The following is a 14,025-nucleotide window of genomic DNA, read 5'->3' as shown; positions in this document are numbered from 1 at the left end:
CTTATTCCACAAAGATGCTATTGCTATTTTCCTCTCTTTTGAGGCTTTCTTTGTTCCAGAATTTAGTCTTTTCAACTATGTGTAGGCCAAACCTGGTGGAAGCAGAAATACATTTAGCAGTATAAAACAGGAGTAATTTCCTATCTGTGTTATTCTTGAGTTTGATTCAGCAGAGAAACCTTATGTTTCTCCATGGAATTCTGGAAAGAGCCTTTTTAATAAAAGTAATTTAATTAAAGAAGAACTGATTTAGACTGAAGGCAAAGAGACAAATCAAAATTGCACATTCAAGTTAGATGCCTCTTTTAAACAAAGACTCGGCAATAATGCACTTATCAGTTTCGAGAGCAACTATTGACATCAGTGACCACCGGAATCGTCATTGTTCCTGTAGGCACTGGGGAGCACTTTCCAATTAAAAAAGTAAATCTCATAAGGAGACTTGGGAATGGGCTTCATTGAAAAAGAAGTGAATGAAGCTACTAGAGATTTGACAACAATAGTCAAAGTGATTTGTAATCATGAAGGGTGGAAGATAACATATAATTTGCCTTGGTAAAAATAGAAGGATGAGTGGAATTCACGCAGATCTTCTCTTATCTTCTACGCAATGTCCTTTCTCAACTTCCTTCTCAATGGAAAAACAAAACAAAAACCCATAGCAGTCTCAACTCCCACAAGTAAGACTGCAGTTTAAGATTAGTCAGTATTGCCATGGGAAAACTTCTTTCTCAAAGGTATTTTCTCCTTAGTTGTAAAACCTTCATTTTATTAAAAAAAACACCAATCAAGCTTCTAAGATGAGGAGTGCAGTTTAGGACCCAAATTCTAGATACATTTGCTTATAGACCACAGTGTGAATGGTTCAGATCCACAGTGGTTTTGCACACACACACACACACACACACACACACACACACCGCCATCCCATTCTGGAGAATTCCCTGTGGCCTTTCAAAGGGATGGGGAAATGGGGGTAGTGAATTGCAGGAGGCAATAAAACCCCAAAGTACAAGTGGATAATAGCTTGTTTTCTCTTTCCTGGATGCAGGACAAAGGGGTTTTCTTCAATAATATAAATGCCTTCTTGGACAAAAATGCTGCTTAGGCAACTCCTGATTTACCATCAATGCCTAGCATTATATTAAATTACTCAATATTGTTTAAAAAAAAGAGAAAAAGGGAGGGAGTTTGGTGGGGATCTGAAGTGGCACCATGCCTTTTGTCATACTGTAAATGTCAATTTAGTTTGAAATAGTGGCAGATAATGAAAGCTGTTCATTTTTTAGTGACTCACGTGTAATATACTGCATATCCTTTTATAGGAAATGATGTGCGAACAAAATCCATAGCTTCTATGATTAGTAGTTGCTGATCTTCAGAGATAAGTAGCCAAGACAAAGTGGGAAAGGGGGTGGGGAAAGTGCGTCATTTTCTCAGCAAGAAAATCTCCTCAGATAGCAGAAGGATGAGGCTGTAAATAAAAATTATTGTAATGAATCATTTCATTGAAGTGCACTCTAACTTATGTTGAAAGGAGAGCCCAGAGGGCATAAGAGGTTGTAGCTGAATTCAAGAAGGGGAAAAAGACATGGGGGTGGGGGAGATGGGGAAAGTAAGGTGGACCTTTCTATTGTGGCCTTTGACAAAGGATGAGGGATATTTTAGGACTCATTCTATTTTCTCAACTGTAAAATATTCTAACTGGTTTTAATGCTCTATTTTAAAATTGTACCCTGCCCTGGGGCCTCGTTGTGAAGGGCAGGTAAGAAATCTAAATAATAATTGAAATAATAATAATATTTTATCTAAACAAGCCTAGACAGAAGTAGAGATAGAAACCTGGAAGGCATTAATTAGGATTATCTCAAACTTTACCTCAGCTTTGTGTGCAGTTTCTTTTAACCATGTGCCTTGTTTACTGCCTTTGATAATGAAAGGCTGGTTCAAATGACCTTGTGACGTGTTTTCTTTGGCAGTCATCTCTTGATAGCACACTGTGTGAAATCCATTCTTGTAGAGGGCTTAATCACAAATCTGGCTTCCACATCACTCCTGCTGGGCAGCACTCAGAAACAGGGATTGTTAGACACCAACGTCAATTTGTAGTGGTGGGGAAATAGTTTTTAGTCTCCATGGCAGATGTACCATCCCAGTTAGTTCAGCGATCTCAGCCTTTGATTATGAAGTTTTTGTCAGACTTGAGTCTCTCCAGCCCACATGCTCCATCATCCAATTCCCCCCCCCCACACCCACTCAACTTGAAGACACTTGCTGCCTCTGCTCCTGACCACCATGTACTCAAAGGAATGTGAGAATGGGTTCTACATATGCTCAAGGTTCCTTACTGTAAATACAGACTCTGTAGCCACACATAAAGTGCTATGTGCCTGTTTTTTTCATGCTCCATTCTATATATGGAGCCAGTGGTGTAGTGGAGCAGGAATACAGGTGAGTGGAGCTCTGGTACTTGTTTCATAAGTGATGGATGTTTCATAAGAGTGATGGAGTCATAAGATGAAGCAGGACTTTCCAGTGTTGCAAGTTCGGGAGAATTAGACGACAGGTCTGGACTGGCACACAACCTCTTTGTTAGGAAGGCTAGGCTCAGGCAAGATCACCCTGTGAACTTCATAACTAATCAGAGATGTGAACCCAGGTCGACACAGCCAAAGTCTAACATGTCGAGTGCTACACCACTCTTTGCCAATTCACTATTGACTGTCAACTGATCATGAATGGGTATTATGTTATATACTGCCTGCTTTGTAGAGCAGGGTCGGGGAACCTTGTGCCAAGGGGTCAAATGTGGCCTTTCTGGCCTCATTATACAATCCTTAGAACCTTCCTTGGCCCTTTCTTCTTCCTTCCCCAGGCAACTCCCCTCAATGGCCTTGCTCTGCATCCTCCTTCATTGCTTTTGGTTGGCTGGAATGTGTCCTTGCCTGGATAGAGAATAGAGAGGTGGGCATGTACATGAAGAAAGCTCTGCCTTTTCCATGGCTGGAATGTTAACTATTGCACTAAGGTAAGCAATGCATGGATTGCTCCTCCCACTTTTGTCTCTGGCCACACCCACCACAGCCAGAAGTTTCCTCAGAAGGGGATGTGGCCCTTGGACCACAAAACATTCTCTACTTTTGCTTTAGTGTGCATATAAATCAACACAGCTGCCATGGCTATGGACTTTCCTTGAAGGAGTGGCTGTGGGAGCTGACAGGATGAGCTCCCCTACTTCAAAACTACCACTGCACCATTACATTGTATTGTATGGTGGACAGGGGCAAACCCATTCTTGCATTCCACCAAATGCACAGTTCCCTGTTCGCATGATCCTGTTCCCATTCATACCACTGAATGTGTGAAATGGAATGTGAAAGGCTTAGAGAAGCTCCTGTAATCTTTTCTGCACTTGCAACTCTTAAAAGATACGATACGTGCATGTTTTGTGAACTAAGGTTAGTATATGGGGATACTAACAATGAAAAGCAAAGTTACCTTGCTGCCCTGGGTGTAGCCAGGATTGTTAGGGCGCAGGACTTTCGTTAGGGGGGGGCAGAACCAACGTGATTGGTCAGTTAGTAAAGTCTTTTTATTGTTTTACTTGATTGGGGGAGGGGGGTAGCTGCCCCTCCCTGCCTCCCCAACTATGCCCATGCTTGCTGCTTTGGCTACAGGGCATTCCAACAGCTGGATCAATGTTGAGGGACAAACATACCTGCCTATAAATATGTCTCTGCTCATGGATGCTTATGCCCACTTATTTAATATCACAGAATTAAAAACTCTGTACAAGAAACAATACTTACCCTGCATTTTAATACATGTGTAAAAACTTAGTTGATATCTGCAGCATTGTTAGTTGAATTGTCCACAGGCTTTTTTTTAGTGAGAGAGATCAACAATTATTGGTTTTAGCACATGGAAACCTCAGAAGCTGCCATATACTGAGCGAGACCATTGGTCCATCAAGCTCTGTATTTCGAAAATGACTGGCAAAGGCTCTCCAGGGGTTCAGACAGAAGTCTCTCCAGCCTCTACCTGGAGATGCCAGGGATTCAACCTGGCATCTTCTCCATGCAAAGCTGATGCTCTAACCACTGAGCAGCCCTTCCCCTTGCTGATGAGATTTATGAAGGGGAAAAAATACCACTAAAATTAGATTTTGCCAATACTGTGAATGTATTTATTCATGTCTGGACCAGTAGAAGAAAAACCATTTTCCATGCTATAAATTTTATTAAAAACAACTAATTATACATTTGTATCAATAAATTAACAAACAATTGAATTGGCACGCACTAATACAGAACGTTCACTTACAAAATTGAAGTGTAATTTCTCTTTATGCATCTTTTTATACTTGTGACTGATGCAAAAGAGGGGAAATTGCTAAGTGAACTCTGGAGTGCCCTCACTGTTACATGTGCACTCAAAACAATTACAAAAGTATTTGAAATAATACTTCCATTGGAAACAATTGGTGTGTGTGCTTGTCTTTTGCTCTCAATCAATGGATGTGTACACATGCTTTCAGAATCCATATGGATCCGTGTGTATTAGATAATACTAAATACACTTAAGGGAGAAAAGCTAGGATCAATACTGTTCTGATAATGGAAAAAATGATTTAGTAAGAAAAGATAAATGTCTGAACCCTAGAAAGGTTACATAAAGTTAGCTGCTTAAAATTAACATTACATTTCAATCACGAGTGACTTGTCTTGTTTCTCAAATATTTGAAAGACAAAACTCTTCAAGGCTGTTCTCCTTTCTGTTTTCCAGTTCATGTTCCTCCAGCTGATGATACTCAAATGTTACACGATTGATATGTTTGCCACTGGAGACCATTCGCAGCACAGTGTTGTCACATCCTATCTTCATTTGGGCTAGTCAAAAGATAAAGAACACCTTGTTATTGTTTGGAATAACAGACAATACACGACCATGTCAGCTGGAGCTGTCCAAAATATGAGGAAAGCACTATGTTTCTGAAGGTTGCATTCGTCTATATCTAAAGCCCATTTCTATGTAATAAAAAAGGAAGAATGTCACTGCACAGCTCCCACTGAAGGATTTGTAGAATTCTGGATTTGAATGACGTCAGGGTAGGGTGAGGGAACAAAAGTTGCACAACAGCAATGGTCATGGCATGGAAAAAAGGAAAGGAGGAATATAGAAAGGAAAAGTGGTGGTTTAAAATGTAACAACAGAAGTTTGAGTAAAGGAGGGGTGAAAGAAACTGAGAGGAAAATGGACGTTTTAAACAACAGAGGTTTGAGTTAATTGCATTCCTTATATGAAAGTACTATGAACTATTTGAGAGCTCAACATTCATTATCCCTCTCATATGAGGCAGTTAGGAATGGAAGTGTGTGTAATAGCAAAAAGAATGAAACACTGAAAGGGGGACAGTGCCAGTTTCTAAAATTGGTAGAGGTTTGAGTAATGCAGAAATGGAGAGATACTGAGAGGAGGAAAGTGGCCATTTTAAACAATGACAGAAATCTGAATAAAGCAGGGATGGGGAAAGTACTGATTTTAAACAATGGTAGAAGTTTTAGTAGAGTGGGCAGGGAATGAAACTGAGTGGGAAAGGTAGCAGTTTAAAACAAGGTTTGTGTACAGTGAGAAGGGAGTTTTGAAAGGCTCTGTGATGTTAGCTTTTTATGTTATATCCATCTCTGTTACTTCATCCTGTTAAAACTGTTGTTGTTTTTAAAAAGCTCAGTGTCATCAAGTACAGCACTGGCATAGTGAAACTTACCTCAACTTGGTGCCTCCAGATATTTTGGAATACAAATCTCATCAGCCTCAACCAACACAAACACGCTGACTGAGGCTGATGGGCATTATAGTCTGAAATGCCTGAAGGGCACCAGTTTGGGGAAGGTTGGCACAGTGTCATTCTCTTGCTCCTTAGCTAAGCACCATATACGATGGACGCAACAGATAGCAGTGTCAGTGCAGTCTCGCAGAGTAAGGAGTTATTCCAGCAGTGCAGGTAAATAGCAGCAAAATATTTAGGACTTGAGTGTAAAGCAATCAGATTTCACAACTCTTTCTGTATCATTCTTTAGAAACATTTGAACAGGTGACATTAAAGCAAGAACTCACCTGGGCCATGGAAGGAGTGACACAGATCAGCTAAAGGGAACATCTTAGAGGGATCTAACCCATTTCCTCCCAAGAGCTCCAAAAAATCTCCTACTCCTCCACAGCCTACGGTGGGTTTCTGTAAAAAGAGATGCAGAATTAAGTGCAATTGTATTGACCAAATATATTTTACTCTGAATTTTATCCAACTGCAGAAGGTTTCATGTAGCTCTTTAAATATTTTTATTTTTTAAATGGTTAACCTGCATACAGAAGCTTGTGCTACTTAGAGTGCTCATTGCCTAGGATAGATGCTGCATAGACCAGGAAAATTATCCACTGGTAGCCATTGGTGTGCAGCGATGCCATGCATGGTGGCAGCTATTGCTGAAGAATCATAGCACTGCAGCAGAGTTTATGGATCTCACCATGTAAGAAGAAACTGATCGTCAACCTCAGTCAAAGGTATTGTGTATCATGACCATTGGTAAGTTAGTTAGTTGAATTCATTAATCAATTTCCACAACAGAATGTCCCAAACTGTATTTACAAAATACAGTGAAACAATTAATTTTTTTAAATCAAAAACACACCCAAAGTAAAAACAAATAAATGCTCAAGTTGGTAAGTCCATTGTCAGCATGATTCTACTAGGAGAGCTCTCAATATGCAAAAAGCCCCCTTTTATATAGAAGATACTTTGCCAGTTTGCATTGCACTCTGCAAGGATGTAACTCCAGAATAAGTACAGATTTATGTTTACATAATGGGCTATTTAAAATAAATACTGGTGTGGCCTGTATAAAGGATTTACAGCATAACCCGATGATCCATATAAAATTTCCATTGATGGCTTAGTACAAAACCATCAACTCACCTTTAAGCGGAGGCCATTCAAGTGGCCCAGCATAAGATCAGATATTTTTATCACCACTGGGTAGATTATGGAAAAGCTGCAGTTCCTGCGCTGATGAGGAATGACCATGGTAAACCTTCCAGCAGGGGTCTGAGAGATGACATTGCAAGCTTTAGTATAGGGGAAAGATACAGAGTTACTTGATCACAATATGTTCAATGCAGACTTTTTACCTGATGCCTCAGGACTAAACTAAATGAAATGTTTCAGCATAAAAAGAGCCTGCTGGATCAAGCCACTGACCCAACTAGTGCAGCATTCTGTTCTTACAGAGACCCACAAATAGGAGCTGAGCACATGAGCACTCTCCCCTTTTGCAGTTTCCAGAAACTCGTATTCTGGGAGGAAATTGACAGCCGTATCCTCCATGAATTTGTCTATTCTTTTAAAGTCATCCAAGTTGGTGGTCATGATTCCCTCCTGTGGAGTGATTTCCATAGTGTAACTATCTGCTGAGTGAATAAATACTTTGGTTTAGATGTCCTGAATCTTCCAACATTAATCTTCATTGGATGTGCACAAGATCTAGCGTTGAGAGGGACCCAAAACTTTTCTCTATCCGCCTTCTCTATGGCATGTTTCCTCTGACTCTTTTTTTCCTACGCTAAAATACTGCAGCCTTTCCTCATTCCTCCCCTTGATCATTTTGGTTTCCCTTTCTAGAGCCTTTTCTAACTCTGCAATATCCTTTCTGAGGCAAGGTAACCAGAACTGTGCACTGTATTCCAAATGCAACCACACCATAGATTTGTATAGTACAGTATAGCATTAAGACATGGACAGTTTTATTTTCAGTTCCTTTCCTAATTGTCTCTAGCTTGGAATTCCTCAGATGCTTGCAAGATGATTTGTTTGTCCTCGTTAAGTAGCACAAGAGCTAGTGTGAATTGGTATATTGCTCCAGAAACTGGTGTGTTTAATTAACTCAATCTACAATAGACTATTCTAAATTATTTCAGACAAATGCTTGGCACCTGACACCAAACATTTGCAATGTCGTGATTGCCTGAAAGGCCACAATAATGGCCCTGCACCATCATCTTCATCATGATATTATGAGACAGCACTCAAGACTCATATACTACCCAATGTACTTGTTTTTTGGCAGAACAAATCTTTTGACTGGACCACAGAATATTTTATCACAGCACTGCTCATATAAATGTGCATATGAGATCACTGGCATTCTTTTTACTCAGATGACAACATGAAACAATGCTTACGGAAAAGGTTGGGCTTTTTCTTTATTGTTACTGTGAATCCATTTCCCAGGTCATGAATCCCAAAGAAGATCATTGCCACATTCTGTGATGACCTGATGGTGCTCCTGATGCTGTTGCCTTCACAAAAATCTATGTATCTTTCGGAGGTGGGGAGAGGATGGTCCAAGGAACTGGGAAACTTCTCACCTTTCAATATCCAGCCATCAAACACCTAGAGAGATGCAGCAACGAAAAGGACAATTAGTGTTTACTTTCTCACTACAATTCCCAGAAGCACAAGCCAGCACCTGAGTGGCACCTGTGTAGCAGTTTTCCCTTAAAGCACAACCACAACCCCATAAATATGAAGTTTTTTTATGCTGATCTGCTTTGCAGAGGCACAGAGCACAGTGCTCAGAGCTAGATATCCTGGAAAGGCCCTGCAGAAATGCAATGACTACTGCTCAGGAATAAATGGCTCGAGAGTAGAAGCTTAAGATCCCATTCCTATTTTGCAGATCCAGGAGGAATGTTAACACTTGGGTGGGAATGAACCACTTAACAGGCCTTGCCCATGTAGTTCTGAGCTATGCGAGAGCTTGTCTCCCATGTGTGTTTTTTAATTAAATAGGAGCCCCAATTTGGATTGGGAACACAGTGGTAATCCTTTTGGTTATAGAACAGTCCAGTGATATTTTTATTTGGAGTCCTGGGACCACTTCCCCCCTTCCTATCCCTTATCTGAAATGTTGACCAATCTGTTCCACGTAAGACTTGGCATTAACATCAATCATAAGTCATCACTTTATACCGCAGTGCTTAATTACTCTGACATTCCCTGCAGTTTTCCACTTCAAATATTTTAATAATTGTGTTTAATTAGAGGGGACACATTTCTGAAGCCTGGCATTTAAACTTGGAGCAATCTGAGTGATCAATATGCAGTGTCAAATGAGTGACAGCATTAGTATGTCAGGCTCCTTTTCAGCTCTTGCTCTCTTACTTGTCTCACTTTGAAGTTTGTGCCAGCTGTAAAGAAACAGATGCTGGTCCCTCCTCTCTTTCCCAAACATTTTCTGCAAAGCTTATATTGCCATCCATGACCTGATCTCGAGATTCTGGCACACAGCATAAGTTATGCACATATTTCCATGCTGTCTGAATTCATGCTTGCTACTCTCGGCTCTGATCACGCTAGGTCCTTAAGATATACAGAGAACTGTGAAAGATACTTCATATTTCAGATCTAAGAAAATTAAAATGCTTGCATGCTCTGTTGAGGCAGACAAACAAGTGCATTGACAGAACCGATTGCTAATTGTGTTTACTTAGCAATCACTTTAGATGCTCCACATAAGGCCTTTCCATGCGATCATCGTTAAGTGCAAATAAATGCACAGTTATTATTTATTTGTTGCATGGTGTCTAGACATTATCCTTCAAGGCCATGCTTTGCTTGTAGTGACAACATTTCCCAGCAGTGGATGTGCTTCATTTTCTAATTGGGAAAATGTAATTCTTCCTTGCAAGTAGTGCCTTCTTTGCTATTGAAATTGCTAAATGTGACCATAACTGTCACAGGCACCCTACTGGGCATTGCTGCTGATGTGAGCAGTGATGAGATACACGTCCCTGTCCTTCTATTAGGTGGCCCTTTACAGAAGGACCTTTTAAAGCAAGGATAGGGAGCCTGTGGTCCTCTAGCTGTAGTTGGACACCAGCTCCATCAGCCTCAGCCAGAGTGGTCAATGATCAGGAATAATGGCCAAAGAACATCCAGAGGCTGCAGGTTCATCCTCCTTGTTTTCCTTTATTTTCAGTGCTTCTTGTCAATGAAGCATAACTGGCCAAAACATGCTAGATTTGGAGCAAAACTCTGACAATGTTCTGCCAAGACTCTACCTCTCTGCTCTTGACCATTTTCACCACTGAACAGAATTTACTATGTGCTGATTCTTAGCCCCACTAGCAGCTATGAAGGAAACCAGGGGCGGCCAATTCTCTTTTGCTCCCTGAGGATAAAGGGAAGGTGGCACCCCCACTGCTGTCCCTCCTGCACTCTTGCAGAAACCTTGCTTATTGAGATCATGTGGCAGCTTCCAGCAAGATCTCTTGTGACCACTGTGGTACCAGGAGGTGGGTGGTGTGCCCACAGGGACACTGCTCAGTGGGTTTCCACTGCCTGAGGCAGATGCTTCAGTCTGCTTTATGGGTGGGCTGGCCCTGAAGCAAACATTAGCCCTGCAGCTAAGAGCAGACCTGCAGAGAAGGGATTCTGGTATTGTGAGTTCTTCCACTTGCCATGTGTGTGATTAACCATGTCCTGGGAAAATTTTGAGAATGGATTGGAAGGACAACCTTTGTTCTGACCCTGTTTGTGTATCCACTGCCAAATCAGCATGCCAGATCCTCCAAAAGGGGCAACACTTTTCTCTCTTCTGCCCTGCTACACACATTCACACATTCAGGACAGCCCTGCTAAGACCACCAGGCATTGCAAACCTCATACCTTCAGGAAATCTCCTGCTTGGCAGTCAATGTTGACAAAATCAAAGTCTATTGTGAGGAGCTCGGTTGGGTCTGCTATGAAGAAAGTAGCACAGTGCAGCTGGGGCTGCTGCGCCGTGAAGCTGAATTGTCCTTCTATGCTCAGCATGTCAATGCATCCTGGAGATGGGGAGAATAAAGGCAACCAAGTGATTCCTTTCTGTCTCACAGCTGATTCTCATTCTATATTTTGTTTTCAAACGGAGATACCAGAATGAAAAGTAAAAAAGCCTTTCATCAAGGGTGTTCCTGATGAGTGATGTATTGTGGGATCAGCAATTCTCAGGAACACAAGCTGCTTGCAGGGTCTGCACAAAATACTAAAACATCTCCCCCCCCCAATTTAATTGAGATTGCCCCCTTTCATGGAAAATCCAATTACCAAAGAAAACCTGTTCCCAATGACCTGTTTGTGGTGTTAAGCTCCCCTCTAAAACACCTTTTGTGCCCCTGCTAGGTATTACCTGACTCCTATTTATGTATTCAGACCTTGCTAAGCTTCACTGGGCTTACGGTAGCTCAATCTAAAAATGATGCTTGCTCATATTTCCATTTTGGTTTCCTTAATGGACAACTCTAATAAGTATTTTTCAAGTCATCAATTTAAGCTGATCTTCATGGAATCAAGACAACCACGGCTTTAACAAATTGCTTGCTTGTACCGCTTAGGCAACCAGAAATTCCACGCTGGCCAGTGAGCGAGCTGGTGGAGGATGGATGGAATTCTTGACAGCCACTGCCATATGGGCAAATAGTCTGACCATGTATAAGGCATCGTCCTCAGTTTTTAAATTAATCCAATAAAGATAACAGTTACTATCCTTATTTTGTTAACCTAAAAGCTTTAGAATGAATGGCCGTAAACTGTCTCTCTCTTATTTCATTGCCTTTTGACCCCACTATTTACAATTTCTCCTCTAAGTATGTGGATATGTGGTTACATTTGTGTGTGTGGAAGAGAGAGAAAGAGTGTGAGAGATCACACCCACACACACCCACACACACCCACACACACCCACACTGCTTCTGAAGGCAGCACTCCATGCATCTTATGAAGGGAGCTCTTACGTACAATCTGCCTTTCATTCGGTATCCATCTATTCCCAATGAGCACATCTCAATTCTCTGTCCCAGAGATGCTCTCTGCAGAACACCATCAGGAGCAGAACATTGTCAAGCCTTCCCCCCCACATCCTGGCATTCATTGCCTACTATTTCGTCCCCACTCTGCCCAGGGTAGAGCACTGTTTTCTGAGGTGGGAGCCGCAATAATCCTTGCTTAAAAGAATGGTGTACAGTTTTTCCTCCCAAAGGGAATCCATACCTCCTGTTTCTCCAGCTAGGGGTTAATAAACTTGGAAGTGCAAGGGCTCAGGAGTAACATAGCAATGAAGGCAGCAATGAAGGCCACACCCTAGGGTGCTTTTCTCTCAATACAAAAGAATCAAAATTAGAACTGACATATTGGGAATTAGTGGTAAGGGGATTCCAAAAGAAGCAGCATTCCTTTTAAGACGAGATGGGCCTCATAATCTCTCTCCGTACTACTTCCCTTAACCAACTTCTGTTCCCTCTTCCCTCTCAAAGGTCACCACAGCCCTCTGTACTCATATTTCAACAACACTTTTTCTTCCTCTCCCTCTCCCTCAGTTTTCTTTCCTGCCGCACTTCCTCTAGGTCATCATCTCCCAGTTGTCAAAACTCCACCACAAGAAGAATTCATTTGTAGAAACACTGGGGAGATGCTGAAGCTGGAAGTAAGCCCCACATCCTGGAAGTGAGCCCCATGAACTAGAGGTCCCGGCTCCTTAATTCCAGGGGGGAAAAGGATGCTTGACTGTCCTTATTTGTTAGAATCCGAAATGCATGGAGTGATCAGATGCAAAACAGAACAATATTTTTTAAGAGTGGAACAGAAGAAGGGATTTCTGCAAACTTCTCCTGTCAAACTGTTCTCTTCTATGTAGCTATGCAACTATCTCTGTACTATTAAAGAAATGGCTTATGTTGCAGATCACCCTAGAAAGGCACTTTCTTTTTTCTTGCCAACACTGTGCTTTGGCACTCAAGAAAAGGGCTCCATAGCTAATTTCCCATTATGTATATGTATTTATCACCTCATTCATTCCTTCCCTTTGTAACCTTTAAGCCCACCCCTCCTCCCCATCTTCCAATTTTATAACTTAGTTTACAGTGAAATCTTAACCACGCCTATTTGGAAGTAAGTCCTATTGAATTCAGGTAATTGGCGCCAGGACTGCAGCCTTCGGCTGAAAGAGCGTGACTGGCTCAAGGTCACCCAAAGAGCTTCATGGTGAAGCGGCATTTGAACCTGGGACTCTCCCATCCTCCTAGCTTTCTGCTCTAGTCTACACGTACAAATGGCCTTGGTAAGAATAAAAATGAAAGTGCTTCTGAGCATGTGCAGAGTGCCATTCTAGGGAGAACTAATTGAGGTTCCTCCTGTCCTGTGTCTTCAATAGCTATACAAAAGAGTTTGACAGGATGCAGAAATCCCATCTCCTGTTCAACTCCCTGGAGGGTCACAGGTCTCCTCACCTTTGCTCTAGCCACTACACTGCGCTGCCTGGCGCATTCCCCTGGCCTCCATCCCCTCCTCTCCCCGGGCTCTTCGGCTTCCATCCCTTCCCCAGCCCAGCCCGGAGTCCCACCCATGAAGTGGGCTCCCCTCCTGGTCCGCCCAGAAGGAAGCGACTCACGCAGCGCCCGGCGGTAGAACTGCCCCTCGGAGAGCTCCCTCTTCAGCTCCGCGTTGAGCAGCAGAAAGGGCTCCTCGGCGCCCGCGTCCCTCACCTGGAGACACAAAGGCAAAAAGGACAACAGCGGCGTCAGCAGCAGCAGCAGCGCGCCCAGCTCCCGAAGGAGAAACACGCTCTCTCTTCCACATCCTAAGTGCTTTCAGACTGGGGATCTCTAAGAGGGGAAGGGGCGTCCGAGCGCCAGGGCATTGCTCACCTCGAAGTACCGGCTCTCTCCCACCCGGAGGGCTGCCAGGAAGACCAGGAGGAGAGGACCCTGGAGCCGGAGAGCCATGCTGCTGTTCCCACGCTGGTCCTCGCTGAAGTTTGCTCTCCTGCCTCTGCTGATAGGAGGAAGCAGCAGCAGTAGCAGCAGCGTCGTCGTCTATGGGGCTCCTTCCCTCTCCCCCTTTTTCTTTTTATAGAGCACTTGGGAAGGGGAGGCATCCTGTCCCCTGTCTGATAGGGTAACCCATGGTAACGGGATTCCTGACAGGGCGACAAA

The 14,025-nt window shown here is 42.6% G+C and overlaps 1 protein-coding gene and 1 long non-coding RNA gene across 3 annotated transcripts in view; one reads left to right on the top strand and one right to left on the bottom strand.

Annotated features, from left to right (window-relative positions):
• LOC310660225 overlaps positions 1-4,887 on the top strand; it is a 20,121-nt gene extending 15,234 nt beyond the window's left edge. For both annotated transcript variants that reach the window (XR_014503315.1, XR_014503316.1), the window contains 2 exons: positions 2,876-3,028; positions 4,786-4,887. This is a non-coding gene — a long non-coding RNA (uncharacterized lncRNA). The remainder of the gene's footprint in view (positions 1-2,875; positions 3,029-4,785) is intronic.
• On the bottom strand, positions 4,220-14,025 carry CRHBP (corticotropin releasing hormone binding protein). Its single transcript, XM_083404535.1, has 7 exons — positions 13,738-14,025; positions 13,482-13,575; positions 10,724-10,881; positions 8,236-8,446; positions 6,974-7,122; positions 6,118-6,235; positions 4,220-4,889 (listed from the first exon to the last, which is right to left on the bottom strand). The coding sequence occupies exons 1-7, from the start codon at positions 13,813-13,815 to the stop codon at positions 4,732-4,734; spliced, it is 966 nt and encodes a 321-aa protein (XP_083260661.1). The 5' UTR covers positions 13,816-14,025; the 3' UTR covers positions 4,220-4,731.

This window comes from Podarcis tiliguerta (assembly GCF_965153285.1).
Source record: "Podarcis tiliguerta genome assembly, chromosome: 11".
In the NCBI taxonomy this organism is placed as follows: domain Eukaryota; kingdom Metazoa; phylum Chordata; class Lepidosauria; order Squamata; family Lacertidae; genus Podarcis; species Podarcis tiliguerta.
This window is presented reverse-complemented; position numbering and strand designations above follow the sequence as displayed.

Bases quoted from the DNA above. Each gene is read 5' to 3' on its own strand.
- CRHBP (XM_083404535.1), bottom strand. From the start codon at position 13,815: ATGGCTCTCCGGCTCCAGGGTCCTCTCCTCCTGGTCTTCCTGGCAGCC. The intron at 8,447-10,723 runs GTATGAGGTTTG...GCATCTCTCTAG, and splicing joins AAGCAGGAGATTTCCTGAAG to GTGTTTGATGGCTGGATATT. The intron at 6,236-6,973 runs GTGAGTTGATGG...CTCTTTTTACAG, and splicing joins TGAATGGCCTCCGCTTAAAG to AAACCCACCGTAGGCTGTGG.